General features: G+C 40.3%; 1 protein-coding gene across 2 annotated transcripts in view; it reads left to right on the forward strand.

The window, feature by feature from the left end:
- The window catches only part of DLGAP5 (DLG associated protein 5), a 47,297-nt gene extending 43,308 nt beyond the window's left edge, over positions 1-3,989 (forward strand). Inside the window, exons 17-19 of one of the 2 annotated variants that reach the window (XM_004485193.4) lie at positions 725-887; positions 1,742-1,791; positions 3,339-3,989. In XM_004485193.4, the coding sequence (XP_004485250.2) occupies positions 725-887; positions 1,742-1,791; positions 3,339-3,479 (354 nt within the window). In that variant the 3' untranslated portion in view covers positions 3,480-3,989. The remainder of the gene's footprint in view (positions 1-724; positions 888-1,741; positions 1,792-3,338) is intronic. The other variant, XM_058293402.1, reaches the window with a different exon arrangement.
- The last annotated feature ends 17,911 nt before the right edge of the window (positions 3,990-21,900 follow it).

The raw sequence follows: 21,900 nt of genomic DNA on the forward strand, positions 1-21,900 counted from the left end.
TCTAAAAAAAACAATGTAATACCTTAGTTAAAATGTGACAGACATGAAGTGTAAATACTGTTGGAAAAATTGCGCCAATAGACTTGCTCAATACAGGTTTGCCAACAAACCTCCAATTTGTAAAAATACAATATCTGTAAAATATAATAAAACAAGCACAACAAAACGAGCTATGCCTATAGTAAGTCCATAAATAACCCCCAGCCTTTCCATTGAAGATCTAAATCTGTCATACACAATGGTAGTTCTTGTTACAAAGGGCTTTGGCTCATTTGAAATCATAATGCCATCTTATATTCCTTACCTCACATCAAAAGGAAAGGACCCAATGAACTAAGAGCAGAGGTCAGCAAACTGTGGCCCCTATTTTTGTAAATAAAATTTTGTTAGAACAGTCTTCTTGCTCATTCATGTATATATTATCTCTGGCTGCCTTTGTGATACAACGTGAGAAGTGAATAGTATAACAGAGACCCTATGGCTCTCAAAGCTTAAAATATTTACTATCTGGCCCTTTAACTGCTGAAAAACTTTCTTTAAAATCATAATATTTCCATAATATTACCTGAACTAACTACTTAGGAAGTAAGATAGTACGATTAACAATGTTCTTTAGTCTGTATTCAGAACGTCATCCTTCGTTTTTCTTGTTTTTATAGAATAGGACTTTTTCTATTTGTCCCAATTTTTGGTAATTAAATGTAATACTATTGTTTACTTCTAGGATACAAATAAGAAAGAAGAAATTTCAGATGTCGTAGAGGGAATGGAACTGAATTCTTCAGTTATAATGCAGGATGTTTTGATGTATAGCCCTGAAAAAATTATACCATTACAAAATAACATTTCACAGGAAGAAGAAACTAAAACTTATTTACATCAGTCAGGTGAGACCTTCTTAATATATTTTAAATGAGGCTTTATTTAATAAATTAGGCAAAGGTATAGATTATTCTAAATACTTCTGAGTATCAGTTTCTAAGGATCAAGATTGAAAAATTGGATATCCACAGTAAATATCTTACAAGAATTAGTTTGTGTTGTAGCAACCTACTCTCCACCCCAAACCCCTTGAGAGATACCTAATAGAAATCAAAAACTAATCCAAGTTGGATGGAAGGACCATTTTACATTAGACCTAACTATTTGGGATCATTTACTGTTTGCCAAGACTTAGAATTAGAAAAATTCCCTAAAATTCTTTCGGTCCTCCTCTTTCTCAACATATATCCTCAAACTTACCTTTAAAGTGCCCTATTTTTCTTCCATAATGCCTGTTTTTATCTATTTTGTTATAATGGTTCTGCAATAGGAAATAGCACTTGTATTTTTGTTATAATGTAATGTGTGGTAATCTCACCTACAATTTTAATCTGCTGCTTTCTGGTGCTGGCCTTTCTAGGGCTTAAGGCAAAATAAAACACCATAATTTGGGCTATTTAATGTTCTCTAACCACATTCTTCAACCAGCATTTTTTAGGTATCACTGATGTTATAAACATGAAATTAGTTTATAGAAGACTCTTTTAATACTGAGATTAGAGTTAAAAGTTACTGAGAAATTTAATTACATTTCATTTTTTTAAATGTTATAACTTAAAATGATACACAGTGTCATTTGTATAAAGGCCTTTGTCTTTTTTGATATGTGGAACTTTTCATCTTTCAAGAGTTTGTCTATTTTTAACAATCCTTTATAGTGAAAAATATCTTTTAAAAGTTAATTTTTTTTCTTTTTCAGTACTAAGCAATGATAAAAGTCTCACTATTGAATGCCAGCTTCTTGATTCAGTAAGTTTCCAACATGATTTGACAAGTTCCTTTATATTCTAGGTTTGTTCAAATATTACTCACTTTTCAGTTTGCAAGCTTTAAAATTTGCATCTTGTCATTATTTTACTTACTTTAAAATCCATTCATTATTCATTTTTCTAAATGTGAAAAAAAGATGCCCATGTTTTTATACTTAAAAATATAGTATGATTTAGCATTAATCCAAAGATTCATTTCCCTATATGAATTATCTATCAAATTTGTTATGACAAGTTGAATGCTTGAATCTAATATGTGGTTTGGATTATGCTAGATATTTCTAAGTGTGCAAGAAAAATATAAGATTGTATGCCTTATACATACATTTGGGGAGATAATGTCTATCCTACCTTCAATTATCAAGGATTCTTATTCTAAATCTTTTAGATTACTGTATTCATGTCCTGCTGTTTTATTTGGAAGCTTTCTACAGCCTTTACTTTTGGAGACCTCTAACCTCTAAATCTAGTTCAGACATTAGTCCTTCTGTGAAGCCTTCCTGGAAAAGTTCTCACCTTTCCCATGTTAATCTCATGAATTCAGGCAAATACGGTTTCCTTAAGCTATTTTTACTGTAATTCTTTAAGGACCTGTTTATCTTGGCTTTCATTATCTTTCCAAACTGCCTTCTTTGTAGTCAAGCTTTTGGGCTGTCCTGTGATTCAAGGGCAGAATGAAGTGGGTTACTATGACCCACACACTGTTCTTTGTTTAGTCTTCGCTTTCCTAATCAAAGGCTGAGATCTAGAGACTTCAGTTTAAGGCCCGTTTATATAAACCCAATTTAATCCTAATGCCAGATCTTAATTCAATGATCAGTTCTGATATATGCTATTATAAGTAAACCTGAAAATTAACAAATTATAATATTCTGTTTTTGATATATTAGTAATAAGATTAAAAGTACTTCACAGTTACATTTATAAATTTTATATTATCTCTTTGATAAATCTTTTACCCTTATAATTTTGTCCTGTGATTTCTTCCCCACTTCCATAATTATTAACATTTAGATATTTTTGGCATACCTTTATCTAGACCCATTTGTCTATTTTTAGGCCTACATTATTACTTGTCTAGTAGCATCATTTGAACCTGAAATAGGGCTTGGGGTGGGGGTGGGGGTGGAAAGGGCCCCAACAGGATCACACTTTTAAAAATACCTATTAAATGCTATTAATGTGGATCAAGGATTGCAGAATCTACATAAGTGGCTTAGGATATGGCCTCTATTTTATTCAAGCTCCATATGCTGCTTAACTCCATTTATATATTACTAATCACATCTTTTTAGGCATGTATTCCTAATATACCTTTTCAACTAAAAAAAAAAGGTAGGTATTTAAAATTAGATTTGTCGCGAAGTAGCACATTCATTGTTATTAGTGAGTCCATTGGTCCTGCGTGTTATATTTTATTTTTGTATAGAAAAAAATGTTATTTATGTGTCTTAATAAATCCACTGATAACTAGCAATTAGCTGGTGAAATTCTTAATGATTACTTTAATGATTTTTCTTACTCTAGCCAGGCCTAAACTGCAGTAATCCATTTACTCATGTGGAAAGAAAACACCAAGAACATGGCAGACACATTTCCTTTGGTGGTAACCTGATTGCCTTTTCACCTCTAAGACCCTTCAGTGGAGACCAACCAGAAGAATTTTAAGTTTATGAGTAAATCCAAAATTTTTTTTTCATATTTTCAATGTTGTGAAATATTATTAGAATATTGAAAATTTATGTTTTTGTTAATTTCTATTCAATCCATTTATATATTGTCATGTAATGTTTTAATATTCAGGGTTCTTAAAAAAACATTTGTTTGAGATATGATATTATTTCTCAAGGGAAGTTGGGATATTTTGTACATTAACCATGCAGAATAAAAATTTACTGTGTCTTGCCTTTCTTGTTTAAAATGTATACACTGAAAACTAAATATACTTACCTAGACCATATGAAGTATTCTTCAGTTTAATCAAAATATAATATTAAACTTTGACAGAAATGTTTGCAAATACTTTACTTAGTTTGAACTCTTGAATTTGTTGATGTTGAACAGCTGTGTATTGCATTTCCAGGGTATACTGAGTTTCTGTAGGTGAACATCTGCATTCTGAAGTTAGTTTGCATATTGCAGTTTCAAATGATTAAATTATTAGAGATGCCCATTAAATCCTTGCCTTTTTCTTTTAATTTTTCCCTTGATGTGGCAGCTGACAGCCTTTGAAGGAAATGCCTTCTTTCCTTGAAGAGAATTATATCAACCATTTAATGTGTTTGAAGTATTTTTGCTTTTATCAAACTCTTACCTCTTTAACTATAGGATTGTAGAATTCAGGGCCATCTGAATATCAGAGCACCAAAATGATTCAGAATAGCTGAAGCTTGTAACAAGACCTGGGCCCAGTCATTTCTGACTGCAAAAGAGGTGAGGGTTGGCAGCATTTGCCAAACAAGCATCAACTTTGTGGATAACCCCCTTAGACGAACCGTTTTCAAACAAGAAAAGAAAACACATTTACTTTGTTGAGGAAGATGTGTTAGACTTGTGAGAGAAATGGTATTATCAAATCTATGTGAGCTATGGGGAAGTTATGTGTTAGATGAGTTAAAACAATGTGATAGAATCCCTAGTCTTACTAAAAGGTAAAAGTAGCTTTAACAGACCATTAAGGGAAGCAGCTGTGGCTCAATCAGTTGGGTTCCCATCTACCATAAGGGGGACCCTGGGTTTGCTTCCCAGGGCCTCCTTGTGAAGGCAAACTGGCCCACGTGCAGAAAGCTGACGTAGCAAGATGATGCAACAAAGGGAGACAAGCAGACACAGAAAAAAAAAATATGCTGCGAACGGACAGAACAGACAGCAAAAACAAGTCACGGGGGTAGGGGGAGGAAATAAATAAATGAATAAATAAATAAGTCTTTAAAAAAAAAAACAGGAGGAGCACAACATTGTGAATGTTTGAAATATGTATCTGAATGTGATTAAAGGGGGAAATGTAAGATTGTGTAAATGGAAACAAAAATTAAAAAAAAAAAAACCATTAATGCATAATTCAGGCAAGCCAGATAGAACACAGAAACATATATAAAAGTTAGGGTCTTCTAAGGGCCTAGGGCCATGACCAGCACAATGAGGCTGTTACAAAGTAACCCAGAACTTAAATCCGTATAAAACAATGCAGTGTAATGAAAAACTTGGCTTCTTAGGAAAGCAACCTCTGAATCTTTGGAATTTCCTGTGATATGGGGTGTCTTGTTTTTCATGTTGGGCCCAGGTCCATACTTGATAGTTCCTTTGCTGATGAGAAGCCAGGGAGCTGGCCAACCACCACTGCAATCTTAGGGTGGGGCTGGCCCCATCAGAAAGACCAACCATGTGATTAAAGGGTTGGGGGAGGGGAGAGGGCTACAGATTGAGTTCAACCACATTCTATCAATCATGTCTATGTAATGATACCCCATAGGACGTTCAGGTCACTCAAAGCTCATAAGAGCTTCCATGATAGAGAAGAAGCATTGCTGCCATGCCGGAAGGATAATGTCTTTTGACTCCACATGAAGTCTGCATTTGACACTCTCCCAGACCTCACTCTATGGATCACTTCTTTTGACTGTTTCTTTGTATTTTTATTTATAATAAAACTATAATCTTAAGTATAGCTCTCAGTTCTCTTAGTCCTAGCAAATTATCGAACCTGAGGGAATGGTGGGAACCCCAAATTTGTAGCCAGTTAGGAGTATGGGAGGCCTAGGTCCCCAAACTCATACCAGTGCCTGAAGGACAATCTTATAGAGTATTCCCTTAACTTGTGGGGTCTGGCCTAATTCTGGGTAGTCAGAATTGAGTTGAGTTACTACAGTGTTTGGAGTTGGTATCAGAAGCTGTGTAAGTTGATAGAGGTTTTTTTGATAACCTACACAACTGGTGTCAGAGAAGTGGGATTCACTGGAATGACCCTGACTCACTGAAACTTTGTTTGGGAAGCGAAAGGATGAAAGGGCAGAAGATGAGGAAACTTTGATTCCTGGATGGCTATCTAGGTATCCCTGATATGTAGTGGCAGATGTGCAAGCAACTGGGTAAAAGTTACCAATGGAATTTATAAAACTCCCAAGGAGTTGGCTCACTGGATATGTAAAGAAACAAAGTAATAAGAAAAAAAGCAAAACATAAAATTCTTTGGTTGTTATCTGTAATACTTGAAATGAGAGTAAAAGGAGGTGCTGAGGCAGATCCTGAAGCTGGGCTGAATTCAGGTTTCAGCCTATCTGAGTTATGATCACCAGCCTCAGGACCAACTCCAAAGAGAAAATTATGAAGAAGTGCCAGTGCCTTTTTGAACTTTGGTCACCAAGAAGGTAGTCCAGATGGAAGAAGGACAAAACCAGGAAACTAGGAATTGTATGGATGGGCATCTTCTACTTCCTGAAGAACTTTTACTAAAATGGATTGTGAAAGTGACTAACATAGGGACAATATCTTTAGTTTTGAAAGCTGCAGAGTAGAAGGCCATGTTTGGGTTGATGCAGGACCCACAGTTCACTAAGAACAATCAGATCCATGATCCAGACCCAAAGCAGGTGTTTTAGTTTGCCAAAGGGGTGCTGATGCGAAGTACCAGTAATCTGTCGGCATTTATAGTGAGGATTTATTTGGGGTAAAAGCTTACTGTTCCAAGGCCATAAAATGTCCAAATCAAGGCATCAGCAGAGATGCTTTGTCACCAAAGTCAGCTACTAAATTGATCCCAGTGTTGTAGCACATGGTGAAACAAGATGACTACCCATCTCTGTGAGGTTTCAGCTTTCCCCTCTGAGCTCACCGTCTTGTCTTCAGCTGCACTGTGGGCCCAACCTCTTGGGGCTTTGTGCTTAATAAATCCTGTAGTCCTCTCTCTCCTGGCATAGGGCTTGTCTTTTAGGGCTTCTGTCCTTGCAGCTCAGCTTTGGGCAAAATGAGTCTTTTCTCTCACATGGCAGAATCAAATATGCCAGCTCCATTCTGTCTGAATGTGTGTCTATTTATATCAGATCCAGCAAGAGGGCAGAAACTCAACCTGAGTCAGGCCTCACAGGTGTAGTCCAGTCAATAGCCCTAAACCAATCTTACCAAGTAATCTAATCAAAGGCCTCTCAGCTGAATTGAATGCAATCAAAGGGTACCACACCCACAGGAATAGATTTGTTTACAAACATAACATTTCTCTTTTGGGGAGTTATAATTTCAAACTGCCACAGCAGGTTCTTCCCAAAGAAACAAGAAACCAGGTGGACTGGATAAAAGCCACTGTAAAATTTGTTTACCCTGAGAGTGGAGATTGTCCTGTTCCTCCTATAAATGCCTAGAGGAACTTCCCAGATGAAGCAGCTGATAGGCTTCATATGCAAGCCATGCTGAATTGGCTTTACAATGATGGAGATAGACATCCACTGATTACACCCCTTAGTCAGCCATAGTAAATGCTCTAATTCAGAAGGCCTCTTTGCCGTGGACAGTCCATGTGACCTCATTGCTGCAAAATGGAGCAACAGTCTGAGAATCCTTAACAAATGTGCTAACTCAGCTTCCCTGTCTGGGTCTTAAAGATGCTAATAAGAATATTTTGCAAGAAAATAGGGAAAGGGAAGATTTAAGGGACTGGACCCAACAGGGTGGAAATCTTGAGGTGTTTTTTATGAATTGGATGAATAAAATGGGCATTGATGAGGTTGAAACAAAGGTCTCATTGCAGCACTACTGTAGGTGAGAGGACTAATGGGAGCCCCTGCTGGTCCATCATTAAAGACCCCTGAACGTGTCTGCTCTATTTACTCCAATCCTGAGGAATTTTTAAAGACTGTAGGAAAAGATAATGAGAAACCCAGACTAGGAATTGCCTGGGAGAGTGGTTGCACAGGTCAATCAAGATGACTGATTGAGAGACCAGGGCCCCTTGACCCAACTCCCAGCTAGAGACCCAAGGCCATATGCACATGAGAGGGTAAAATGGTCAGGGGGTAAAGGAAATCTCTTAGACTCCTTGATACGAAAGTCAATGCACTGTATTTCAAAACCTGCTGGTGAAGCCCCAACAGGCTATAGTTAGATTGGGAGGAAATGGGACTTCAGTGGTTGCAGGGATTATGAAAATTGGTCTGTTTGAACAGGTTTTATGTGAAATGGTTGTCTCTCCTTTACCCGAAGTTTTTACAGGATTGGATATTATATCTGACTAGGGAACACTTCCCCTACCAAGTATTGTTAAGCTAATACCTGCTGGTAAAGTCCTAATGGAAGCTACAATTAGACTGGGAAAATATAGAAATGTAATGGTTGATGAGAATAAGGGAACAACTGGAATGTTTGAACAGACTTTATGTAGAATGGTAGCGTCTCCCTTACTTCAGTGTATTATGGGGATGGATATTGTGTCTGACTGTGGAATGTTCCCCTACTTTGTATTATAAAACAGAAGGCATGTAAATCCATCCTTGAGCCAATATTCATCAGAAAGGCTAAACGGGAACCAGTAAGATTGCCTGAGCCCACACAGGTTTCAAACAGCATAGAATTAGAAACTGGACTGCTGGTATGGAAAATTCTCTGTACAATAACACTGCGTAGAGCATAGACTGAAGCATATGGCAAGAACATGTGAGCACCTCCCAGTGCTGACTTTTGGGACTTTGGACCTCAGAATTTACATATGAGAGACAGATACCCACTGGATATTGGACTTTGAGAATGTCTCTGACTGAAGGACATAAGATCATCTTGAAATCAGAAATATCCATAATATCTTGGATGATGCTGGAGAAATGCTCTACTAGGAAGGTCAATGCCCGGAAGAGTTCCATAGTAAAATGAAATGTTTTATACAGGAACTTGCTACTGGGGGAATGCAAAGGAGGTACTCATAAACAAGGAGACTCTTTCCGCCTAGGACCAACTTTGCAACCACCTGAGGAGTTACCAGACCCTATCGACATTTGGGTGGTGCCCTGTGAACAATTCTTGACTGACCAATGAAAAACTTCTTGGTTTATGGCTGACAGTTCCAAGGTGACCAGACAGCATCCTATTTGGAAGGCTGTGGCTTTCAGACTGGCAGATGGAAAGATTGATTGAAGAAAGTACAAACCAATTGGCTCAGTGGGCTGAGTTGCAGGTTATTTGCCTGTATCTTTGAGTTTTTACTGAGTCATGGTTGGTGACCAATGCCTGGCCATCTGGTCAGGCAGAAGAGCAAAGGAAAACTGACCTATTAAAGGAATGCCCATTTTGGACATGCCCTATGGAAATCAGTATGGGAATTAGAAGAAGCACTAAAGTAAGATTCATTGATACCCATCAAAGAACACCTTCCCAGGACTGGAAGGTTGTTGGAACCTGCAAGTGGGCATCTGGTATGCACACTTGAGGTGGTCAACTGCATTCATGAAATGAGTGGACATTGAGGGGATTGCAGCAATGCAGAAATGGCCCTAGTCTAGTAATATTCCTCTTGCACCTTGTGAGACATAAAATGGCCCTAAGAACTGTTCTGTCTACCTACCTAAGAGACAGAGAGGGCAAATGGTTATAGGGCAGATTCCCCTGGGGGTAAGTTCTGCACATAGCTGGCAAGTTGGGTTGATACCAGTAGCCACTAGATAGACTCCTCCACTTTTCTGGTGGATCAGGGGAAGAGAAGTGGGGACAGATGCTGGTATAACTAAACATTTCTTCCCCACACCACCTCAATTTTTTTCTTTTTTTCCCATATCACCTCATCCTTCCTTATTCTAGCTGTTGCAGTAGTCCCATGACCAGGGCTGCTATTGCAAGTGCTGGAAGCAAGGATGATTCCTAAGAAAGAATCTGTAACAAGACTTTTAAATCTTCATATTAAATTTCCTAGGTGGCTGATGAGGGGATTGTGACTTCACCCCATCTAGCAAAAATAGAGCTGACAGTGAATGCTACTGTATTGTGTAGTGGTCAAATTCTGTGTCTGTGTAATTCTACTCTTTATGAATGGGAGTGGACTGAGGAGAAGGCACCTGTTAAACTAGTATTTCTGTTGGCTCTGGACAAGCCCAGCAGCTGAATCCTAAGGTTCCTTCCAAAGATGGAAAATTTGGGGAAAAGATAAATGAAAAATGGAGAGTTGAAACAATAGCTGAAGGTAAAGGAATGAACAGGTTATGAAATCCAATGTTATACTAACATCTTGAGAGAATCTCTGAACAAAAGAATAATTATGTCTCTGTAGTAGTTTGAGGCTTTTATGGATCTCAGAAAAAGAAGAGATTCTGTATTAGTAAGGGATCTCTAGGGAAACAGAATCAACAGGAGATATCTGTCAATAACATGAGATTTTATGAGTCTCTCATGTGACTGTGGGAATGCACAAGTCCAGGTTCTGCAGGCAGGCTGCAAACCAGGAGCTCTGATGAAAGCCCAATGAAGATTCTTGATGAGTTTCCAGGAGATGTTGGCTATCCAAAGAAGAGCTGGGAAATTCTCTGAAAGCTGAAATCACTTCCCTTTTTAAGGCATTCAACTGATTTGGATAAAGAATCACTCGTTGCTGATGGCAATCTCCCTGATTGATGTAGATGTAATCAACTATCTATGCAGTAAATTCACCTGTGACTAAAGTCCATAAATGTCCTTGTATTATAATTATCCCAGTACTTGTTTGACCAATCAACTGGGCACAATTACCTGGCCAAGTTAACACATTAGCCTAACCACCGGAGTCCACCCCTTGTCAACTTAGCAGCCATATAATTACTTTAAACCATATTTAATCTCTAAGGAAAAATAATAACAGACATGCATATATATATGCAACAACATATGTTCAATAATGTTCAACTATCCTGCATACAACTGGAAACATTAATCCCCTACAGAATAGGGTGCGAGTCCTTGCATAATATTCACTCTTAAACTTGACATCCTTAAATATTATGATGTGAAACTAATACAACTTGCCATATGGTAGGGGAAAAGGTTGGGGAAGAAAACAAAGAAATTTGTGTACATATATAATCATACTTATAGCAAAACAGAAGAAAGATTCATGACTATTACAGTGCTCATTTCTGTAACTGGTCACGTAGTCAAAGTTCATATTTGTCACTACCTTCTTCCACTACACATTCCATGTTCCTGTTACCCTCAGCAAGCACTTCAGCTGGCCGTAATTCTTTGCCTGGTGGGGTGACCCAAACTTTCATTCCTGAAGATTCTGGGCCATTGTTAGTCCTGTTTGGATTGGGTTGTTGCAATTTTCCATTGACTTTAATCATAGGACGTGGCAGTACTAGGAGACACCCTAGAGGATCTCCTGTATTCCAGGCAAACTCTTCTTTACCTTCATTATGTAGATGCAGTCCTATTTCCCCTTGATAGTCAATATCAGTCATCCCAGGCAGAACAATAATTCCTTTTCTTTGCCTGTTGATTCAGAGGTAGGAGGGGCCCAAAGTGGCCAGTTAGCATTTTAACTTCCAGTTCAATGGAATCATTGATGTGTTCCTTGGTGGTAGTGCTCCTTCTTTTGGGACTAAAACCTGTAGCCTGGCAGAGTTTAAGGTTGCAGGGACAGGAAGCAAAAATTTTCCTAGCAGATCACTAGGGGTAATAGTGAGTGGTGCCACTCCCATTTCCACCCCTTGATTCCTGGTTATGGAAGAAGCAGCACCATAGAGTGGACACTGTTTAGAGCATACAGAGTCTCCTGAAGATCATTACCCCAGCCATGCAAGGTATTGCCACCTAGTTGGCACCACAATTGAGTCTTCAAAAGGCCATTATACAATTCTATCACTCCAGCTGCTTCAGGGCTATGGGTAACACGGTAAGACCAGTGAATTCCATGGGCATGTGCCCATTTCTGCACATCATTTTCTATGAAATGAGTTCCTTGATCAGAAGCAATGCTGTGTGGAATGCTTTGGCAGTAGATAGCACATTCAATAAATCCATAGATGGTAGTTTTGTAAAAAGCATTGCATGCAGGAAATGCAAACCCATATCTGGAGTATGTGTTTATTCCAGTTAAAATAAATCACTGTCCCTTCCATTGTGGAAGTGGTCACCAGATAGCAAGCTGGTCACCTTGAGGAATGGGGCCATATCAGGGACCGAGTGTGGGTCTCTACTGCTGGCTGTAGCCAAGTCAGCCTTGGTGAGGGGAAGTACATGTTGCTGACCCCATGCATAACCTGCATCCCTACCTCCATGGACATTTTGTTCATGAGTCTATTGGGCAATGACAGGAATGGCTGAGGAAAGAAGCTGAGCATTAGCTACAGAGTGGGTCATCTTATCCACTTGATTATTAAAATCTTCCTCTGCTGAAGTCACCCTCTGGTGAGGATTCACATGGGATACAAATATTTTCATGGTTTTTTGCCCACTCAAAAAGGTCTGTCTACATACCTTTTCCCCAGACTGCTTTGTCACCAATTCTCCAATCATGTTCCTTCCAATTCCCTGACCTTCCAGCTGAACCATTGGCAACAGCCCATGAATCAATGTACAAACGCACCTCTGGCCATTTCTTCCTCCAAGCAAAATGAACAACCAGGTGTACTGCTCAAAGTTCTGCCCACTGGTAGGATCTCCCCTCACCACTATCCTTTAGGGATGTCCCAGAAAAGGGCTGCAATACTGCAGCTGTCCACTTTTGGATGGTACCTGCATATTATGCAGAACCATATGTAAACCAAGTCCGAGTTTTCTCTTCCTCAATTGATTGTAAGGGACTCCCCAAGAGGCCAAAGCTGTGGGTTGGGAAAAAGAAGGTAACATGGCAGGGGTGGTGACCATAGGCATTTGGGCTACTTCCTCATGCAACTTATCTGAGTCCTATCTCATATATACCACTTCAGAACCCACTAGAGTCCTATCTCAGAACCCACTAGAGCCCTATCTCTTATATACCACTTCCACTTTATTATGGAGTGCTGTTCTGCATGCCCAACTTCACGGTTTGGTGAGTCAGACAATACCCAGCTCATGATAAGCAATGCAGATCTCATGGTAACTTGATGGCACATGGTTGAGCATTTAGTCTCTACTAAGGCCCAGGAGCAGGTCATAAGCTCTTTCTCAAAAGGGGAGTAGTTATCTGCAGAGGATGGCAGGGCTTTGCTCCAAAATCTTAAGGGTCTGCACTGTGATCCTCCTATAGAAGCCTGTCAGAGTCTCCTAACATCATCTCTATTTGTCACTGACACTTCCAGCACAATTGGATCTGCTGGACCATATGGTCCAAGTGGTAGTGCAGCTTGCAGAGCAGCTTGGGCCTGTTGCAGAGCCTCCCCTTGTCCAAGTTCCCAATCAAAACTAGTAGCTTTAATGGTCATTCAGTAAATGGGCTAGAGTAGTACATCCAAATGAGGAATGTGTTGTCTCCAAAATCCAAAGAAATCAACTAAGAGTGGTGCCTCTTTTTTGGTTGTAGAAGGGACCAGAAGCAACAGTTTATCCTTCACTTTAGAAGGGATATCTTGACATGCCCCACACCACTGGACACCTAGAAATTTCACTGAGGTGAAAGGCCCCTGTATTTTTGCTGGATTTATCTCCCATCCTCTTTCACACAAATGCCTTACCAATAAGTCTAGAGTCTTTGCTCCTTCTTGCTCACTAGGTCCTATCAACATGATATTATCAATGTCTTATGGGAGGGAGACATGATCAAGGTCCCTGCAGACAATATTATGACATAGTGCTTGAGAGTCGATATACTCCTGAGGCAGGACAGTGAAGGTATATTGCTGGCCTTGCCAGCTGAAAGCAAACTGTTTCTGGTAGTCCTTATTAATGGCAATTGAGAATAGATTGTTTGACAGATCAACAGCTGCATACCAGGTACCAGTGAATATGTTGATTTGCTCAAGCAGTGATACTGTTGTAGAGAAATCGGGTGTGCGCGTGTGTGCAGTATCAAAGGCCAGGACACGAGAGTACCGAGAAGGAAGTTGGTTTATTTCGACCGGCCGGGCTCAGCGGACTCTTGTCCTAATAAAAACCGAGCCCCGAATAGCCTTTCCCAGACCCTTTTATACAGAGGATATAGGATTAGGGAGACTAACAGTGATGGTATGCAAACAGACCTTTGGTTAGGTTCTTCAGTGTTTGATCTTAGTATCAGATAGGTTATTTCCTCCAGGTGAGTTACATATTCTCCACATCCAAGCCAGCTTGGATTAGCCTATCTTCCACATTCCGTCTGGAGGCAACCCTAAATACACATTCAATCTCACATCCTTTCTGAACATTCAAAGACTGTAGGGCCTATATTACTTATTTGGCCATTTTGGGGACCAGGTACACTTGGAAACAATTTTGAATTTATGCACAGGCTACATCAATACCACATTGGGATAGCAGCTGCAATTGGAGTTTAACCACCTGGTTAAGTTTACAATAATCTACTGTCATCCTTCAAGGTCCATCTGTTTTCTGCACAAACCAAATAGGAGAGTTGAGTGAGGATGTGGTGGGAATCACCACCCTTGCATCCTTCAAATCCTTGATTGTGGTACTAATCTCTGCAATCCCTCCAGGAATCTGGTACTGTTTTTGGTTTACTATTTTGCTAGGTAGGGGTAGTTCTTGTGGCTTCCACTTGGCCTTACCAACCATAACAGCCCTCACTACACAATTCAGGGATCCAAAGCGGGGTTTTTGCCAGTTACCAAGTATGTCTATTCCAATTACGCATTCCGGAACTGGGGAAATAACAACAGAATGGGTCTGGGGAAATAACAACAGAATGGGGACTCATTGTGAGACAGACCTGAGCTAAAACTCCATCGATCACCTGACCTCCATAAGCCCCTACCCTGTCTGGTGGACCATAGTGACATTTTGGGTCTCCTGGAATTATATCACTTCTGATGAGCCAGTGTCTAATAATCCCTGAAATGTCTGATCATTTCCTTTTCCCCAAAGCACACTTACTCTGGTAAAAGGCCATAGGTCTCCTTGGGGAAAGATGGGAAGAAGATTAACAGTATAATTTTTGGCAATGTAACAGGATCCTTCCCTAAGGGAACCTGGCCTTCTTATTCAAGGGGCTCTGGGCCTGTAAACTATGTCAAATTTGGGACTTGAGTAAGGAGCCCTGATTCTCTGTGTCTGTAACTTGAGTTAGGGTTTTGTTCACTTGACCTAGAATTCTTCTGTTTATACAGATCCAGAAGAAATTTAGTAGACTGCCCATCTATTTCACTTCTACATATACCCCATGATATATTAGCCAATGCCATAACTCTATGTGACTTAGACTATTCTGTGTGCTGCTTTAAATCTGCCTTTTATTGCAGTAGCCATGCCCACCTTGTTTTTGGCGATTTTACTGCTTGACTTTTACCAGACTGAGAGCTGATAATCCCCATAATGTTTAAGGATTCTTATTTCATTACAACCCTCCCTACAGTAATATCTGGACTACAGAGAAGAGCAACCACAGAGCTCTTCAGGGAAGATGGAGTTAGTCTTGTTATAGACCAGTGATATTGATTAGATTCAGACTTTGAATAGAGTTTTAATTGAGAGTTTTATTAGTCACACGGCGACTACCTTATTTTACTCAGAGGAGAGAACAGTCCCGAGTCTCAGGGGAGAGGTGTTTTTATAGTCCTTTAGGAAGCGGGGGGAGAGTGGGGGTGTTAGCAAGCAAGCAGGCACAGAAGCAGAACACTGCGGTTAGCTGAAGATAGCGTATCTATTTTTTTTTTTAAAGCTTTTTTTTTGTGAGCAGCCCTAAGCCCTAAGTTATTTATTGGTACTTTTTTTGAGTGCAGCCTTAAATTACTTACACTTTTTTTACGAGCAGCTCTAAGTTATTTATTTGAAGTCACTTGCAATTTCTATTTTCTAATGTAGTTTTATTCTTATTTTCCCAATATGGCCTTACTCTTACAGTCTTACAAGTTTATTCCTTACAGTCCTGGTTAAAGGTATGTCCTCTGGACATTCCTGGAGTAGATGGGCAGGTCTCAAATGGTAAATCCATTCTAGCATTCCAATTTCTCTTAGCCTTTCAATTCCCTCATCTACTGTATACCAGAGTAAATTGGGCATCTCATCCTCAGACATGCTAGGCCATCTTTTGGTCCATGTTTCAGTCAGCCACCTGAACAAACTGTTAGAGCCTTTTCTAACCCCTCAAGAACCCAGAATTTCTTCTTAGTGGGCCCATATCAATAAATTCAGCCTGGTCCAACTTTATATTTCTTCCACTATTATCCCATACCCTTAGTATTCATTCCCAAACATATTCCCCTGATTCCTGTCTATATAAATTAGAAAACTCATGCATTTCTTTCAGTGTATATCATTATTCCTCATGGGTTCCACGTTGTATTTCACCTTTGGGGACTTGTGATTTTAATCTGGTAAGAGGTCTCAGAGACAGGAGGGATGGTATGGGTGGGTAAGGAGAAGGATTAGAAATGTCTTGCGAGCTACTGACCTCAGGGCATTGCACGCTGGAGTTTGGCTGGTACTTGCCTGGGGTTGGGGGGCTGGGAGGAGGTCCAGATTCCCTAGGGAAGCCTGGAGGCTGAGCAGTGCATACTGGAGTTTGGCTGTACCTTCCTCAGGGCTGGGAGGAGGTCCAGACTCCCTGGGGCAGACCAGAGACTGGGTGATACAAGGTTCACAAGGTGTGGTCTCCATAGGCAGGCCCTCGCAGGTTTATCTGGTAAAGTCTCAACAGAATTTAGAGTTCCAATGTCCCCACCAATATTTTCATTATCCCAAATGTCTCCATCTCAATCCTCTGGTTTCCACCCCTTTCTAATCAATGACTTCATTTTAACTGCAGAAATTCTACAGGATTGAGATTCTAGTTTCCTTTGTAACTTCGCTACTCATACAATGAGAATCTGAGTTTGGTTCTCAGATATCTCAAGCCTGCGGCTACGGAGACAAGATTTTCTTTCAGAGCAGACAGAGGAATTTTCACATCATTCATGCACTGTTTAAATTGCAAATTTGAAATCTTTAGCGCATCTCTTTCTTTTGTAACTGTATCTAGAAGGAGCTAGCCAACATCACACCTTTTGATTCCACAAAACTCTGTTAAGGTGTTGAAAACATTGTCACCCAGATTCTTGCTTCTTATAATCATGGAAAAGTAGGGGAATCTAGTGATGATATTTTGCTTATCTTTATTGCCAACTCACACTGTGACTGTTAGTGGCCTCTTCATTATTGGAAAGGGAGTCATTAGTATACTTACATCCAATAGAGTAGAAAGCCAATTGCAAAACTCCCAGAACCACTTCAGACATCCCATGTTTAAGACTGTTCCTCAAGAACCACTCCTGGTACCAAGCTGTATTAGTCAGGGTTTTCTAGGGGAACAGAATCAACAGGAGATATCTGTCAATAGTATGAGAATTTATAAGAGTCTCTCACATGACCAAGGGGATGCAGAAATCCAGGTTCCACAGGCAGGCTGCAAACCAGGGGTTCTGATGAAAGTGCAATGAAGGTCCTTGATGAGTTTCCAGGAGATGTTGACTGTCCAAAGATGAGCTGGAAAATTCTCTCTGAATGCTGAAATCACTTCCCCTTTTGAGGCATTCAACTGATTGGCTAAAGCATCACTCACTGCTGACTGCAATCTCCCTGATTCATGTAGATGTAATCAGCCATCTATGCAGTGAACTCACTGATGACCAATATCCAAGAATGACCTTGAATTACAATTGGCCCAGTGCTTGTTTGACCAATCAACTGGGCACAATTACCTGGCTGAGTTGACACATTAGCCTAACCATCACTAGTCCTTAGAGCTAATCCATTCCTGTGGGTGTGAACCTATTGTAAATCGGCCTTTCAGTTAGATTACTTTGGTATGATGTGACCCCGGCCATATCTTAATCCTTCCTACTGGAGTCCTTTATTAATGGGCTTGAATACCAAGAGACAACAGAGAGAAACGCCCGAAGCTGAGAGAAAGCCCTGGAAGCTGAAATCAACAAAACACTGAAGCAGAAAGTCATGAATCAGGAAGCTCAAGGCAAGGAAGCCTGAAAGAGGAGGAAGAACCCCACCAGATGCAGCCATGTGCCTTGCGATGTGAGAGAGGAGTCCAGGATCACCAGCAGCCAGTCTTCAGAGAGAACACATTGCCTGATGATGCCTTGATTTGAACATTTCCACAGCCCTAAAACTGTAAGCTTGAAACCTAATGAATCCCCTTTGTAAAAGCCAACTGATTTCTGGCATATTGCTTTCGGTAGCTGCTTTTAGCAAACTAGTCTCTTAGCTCAATTATGCTGATGTGGGCTATGGGTGGGAGGCTCTTTGTCTCTTAAGAGATAACCTAAACTATCTGTGGCTTGTGGGTGTGGGATGATAAGAGGCTGCAGTCCTGCCCTTGGTGACCTTGGCAAGGACTCCAGTCCCAGGAAACAGTTTAACAATGCAAGATCTATAAACTAAGTATTCCGGGGAAAAGCAAACCAAATATGCTAAAAGCTTATCTAGATAATACCTGAAGTCTATGCTAAAAGCTTACCTAAAATGTGGAAGATATATATGCTAATTCAAGCCTATTGAGAACTGAAACAGAAGGACCATTTAACCTTTACTCTCTGTATAAAAGAAACTCCGAAAGTCTAGTTCGGGGCTCAGGTTTGCAATAGGAAGCTCCTGAGTCCGGCTGGCCATCAATAAACCATTTTTCCTTCTCAAAATCATTCCTGAGTCCTGGCCTCTCTATACGCAAATAATCGAACCTCTCTCAAATTCTACAATAATACCAGGTGCCTGATATGTCTGAGACCACTCCTGCTTTTGGAACCTGGCAAGATCAAATAGAGATTTGCCAACCTGAGTGATCCTCTCCTTAGCAGACATTTTGGTTATGGGATATGATGATTATTAATGACTGACTGAGATAAAGGAACAAAGACAGGGGGTGGCCTGCAATATAACTAAACTGGTCTTTGTCCTCAATTCCTAGGGAAGCAACCTCTGAATATTTGGAATTTCCTATGATAGTGGTGTCTTTTGTTTTATATGTTGGGCCCAGAACCTGATAGTTCACATGCTGAAGCCACAGCAGGGAGGTGCCACCTACACCTGCAGTCTTAGGGTGGGGGCTGGCCCCATCAGAAAGACCACCAGGTGATTATGGGGTGGAGACTTGGAACCTGGCCCACCACCCCAGCCTGTGGGAGGTTGCTCTTAACCTGTAGGATCTGTTCTAACTCAGGTCAGTTAGAACTGAATTGATTACTACAATATTTGCAATTGGTGTCAGAAGCAGTGAAAATTGATAGAAGTTATTTTGTAACCTGCACAAGCAATACAACATAAAGACATATTGCTGGATTTTCTCTAGGTTCTTGGCTAAGCTTCAAAAATGAATTTTAAGAGCAAGCCAGTTTAGTTAGGCCAGTAATTTATTAAGGACGGGAGGGAAGAGAAATGGGAGAAAATAACAGATTATGGGTCCCAGGTAGGGAGGAAGGGGTTGGAAAGAGATAAAGAGGGTGGGGTGTATATGGGGACCTCATATTTTCTTAATGTAATGTTAAAAAAATAAATAAAGACCAAAAAAGAGAGAGAGAGATAAAGAGGGCTGATTTACAGGCTATAGTTCCCCATAACAGATTACAAAATGGCCAGGTTTACTTGCATGTTGCTCCAGGGAGGGGGGTGTGGGGAGAAGGCCAAAACAGGGGGGAATAAGGCAAGACCAGGGACTGGTTTGATTTCCTGCTTGCTTTTTATTTTATTTTATTTTTTTTAAATATTTATTATTATTATTTTTTAATTACATTAAAAAAAATATATGAGGTCCCATTCAACCCCACCGCCCCCGCCCCCATGCTTGCTTTTTAAACCATTAATTATTCCACCCTTTTTTTTCCTAATTAAATTGTCTTTTTTTAAAAGATACACAGATCACAAAAAATGTTACATTAAAAAATATAAGAGGTTCCCACATATCCCACACCCCACACCCCCACTCCTCCCATATCAACAGCCCCTTTCATCATTGCGGCACATTCATTGCATTTGGTGAATACCTTTTGGAGCACTGCTGCCCCGCATGGACTATAGTTTACATTGTAATTTACTCTCCCCCAGTACATTCAGCGCGTTATGACAGGATATATAATGGCCTGCATCTGTCCCTGCAATATCATTTAAGACAACTCCAAGTCCTGAAAATGCCCCCACATCTCTTCTTCCCTCTGCCTACCATGGCCACTTTCTCCATATCAATGCTACAGTTTCTTCCATTACTAGTTACAATCGTTCTATAGTAGAATACCAGTAAGTTCACTCTAATCCATATTTTATTCCTCCATCCTGTGGACCCTGAGTTGGTGATGTCCATTCCACCTCTATATCAAGAGGGGCCTTAGATCCCACATGGTTGATGAATGCGATTCCGCTGCTTGGAGTTATAGGTACTCTCAGTTCCCTGGTGTGGTGGTTGACCATCTTTACCTCCCTGTTAGTGACCCGTGAAAGTCCAACAAACCCCGCCCTTCTGTTAATGACAGGGGAGGAGCCCCAGCTGTTTGCTCTTTTGTTTGATTATCCCACCCATCAATTCTCCAGGAGGGCCCGATGGTAAGGCACCCTGGAGAATACCTGGGGTTCTCCTGGCTTCCAGAATAAATCTTGTACCAAATGGGAGTTCTTGCAAGTTCTTCCAGTAGCCATCGTGGGGGTACCGATGGCCACGTGGGCCTCCTGGCAGGTTCCAGATCTGTCTATTGAGTCCCTATTTTATTAGCCTGCCTCAGACATATTAACATAAAGATAGTATGCTTTATGACGTAAGACAGTGTCCGTAAACATGACTTTTTTTTTTTGTAGCTTTAATAAGTTGCTGAATCATTTAGAATGCTTTTTGCTGTTAAGTGATGGTAAAATAGACCCAACTAATATAACAATAAAGAAATTCGTTATTTTACAAGTCCTCAGTCAGAGTGATTCCAGGCATTTTATAATCAACAGCTCAGTTTTGGCTTCAAAGTTCAACATTCTGTCCATGGTTCCTTCTTCCATCGTTAGTGTTGGCTTCTCCTCTAAGGCTGGGTCCTTTTGGGGTCACAAGAAACCTGCTGGTGATAACCAGAGCTATGTCCTTCCCTTTAGTCTGCTTGGGCCACTAATCCCACACTTCCCACCTGCAGATCATGAAGAGTCTGCAGGAGAGTGCCATGTATATAGCTGGCTTAAATGAAACATTGCTCCCTTTGGATCTGGGATCACATCTGAATAAAACCATAACTGTTAAGAAAGGGGGGAATGAATATTGGGTGGGCAATATTGGGTGGGTCTCCTACGACTAGATAGTCTTTTTTGAGCGACTGGACTCTAGAATTATGAGGTATCAGGAAAATCTTTGGAGACAAAATGAAAAAATAAAAACAAAAACCGCTTGGGTGGTGGTGGTGGTGGTGGTGGAATCTGCTTGGGTAGAACAAAAAGCCTTTCCAAAATGGGAAGGAAGGACGTTTCCATTACTGAGTATCTACTACTTGGCAGGACCTTTGCAAACAATATTTCATTTAATGATCACACATAACCCACAAGAGATATATTGTAGTGATGTGGGCTATGGGTGGGAGGCTCTTTGTCTCTTTGGAGATAACCTTAACCTAAGCTGTCTGTCCTGACTCGTGAGTGTGGGATGGTGAGAGGCTGCAGCCCTGCCCTTGGTAACCATGGCAACAACTCCAGTCCCAGGAAATAGTTTATCAATGCAAACTCTATACTTTGAATATTCAGCGAAAATGCAAACCAAATGTGCTAAAAGCTTATCTGGAATGTGTGAGGTCCATGCTAAAGGCTTACCTAGGATGTGGAAGATATATGCTAATTCAAGCCTATTGAGAACTGAAACAAAAGAACCATTTGGCCTTTCCTCTCTGTATAAAAGGAGCTCAAAAATCTTGTTCGGGGCTCAGGTTAGAAACAGAAAGCTCCCAAGTCTGGCCAGCAGTCAATAAACCATTGTCATTAAACCATTTTTCCTTCTCAAAATCATTCCTGAGTCCTGGCCTTTCTATACGCAAATAACTGAACCTCTCTCAAATTCTACAACAGTAGC

The sequence above is a fragment of the Dasypus novemcinctus genome, chromosome 3, assembly GCF_030445035.2.
Source record: "Dasypus novemcinctus isolate mDasNov1 chromosome 3, mDasNov1.1.hap2, whole genome shotgun sequence".
In the NCBI taxonomy this organism is placed as follows: Eukaryota; Metazoa; Chordata; class Mammalia; order Cingulata; family Dasypodidae; genus Dasypus; species Dasypus novemcinctus.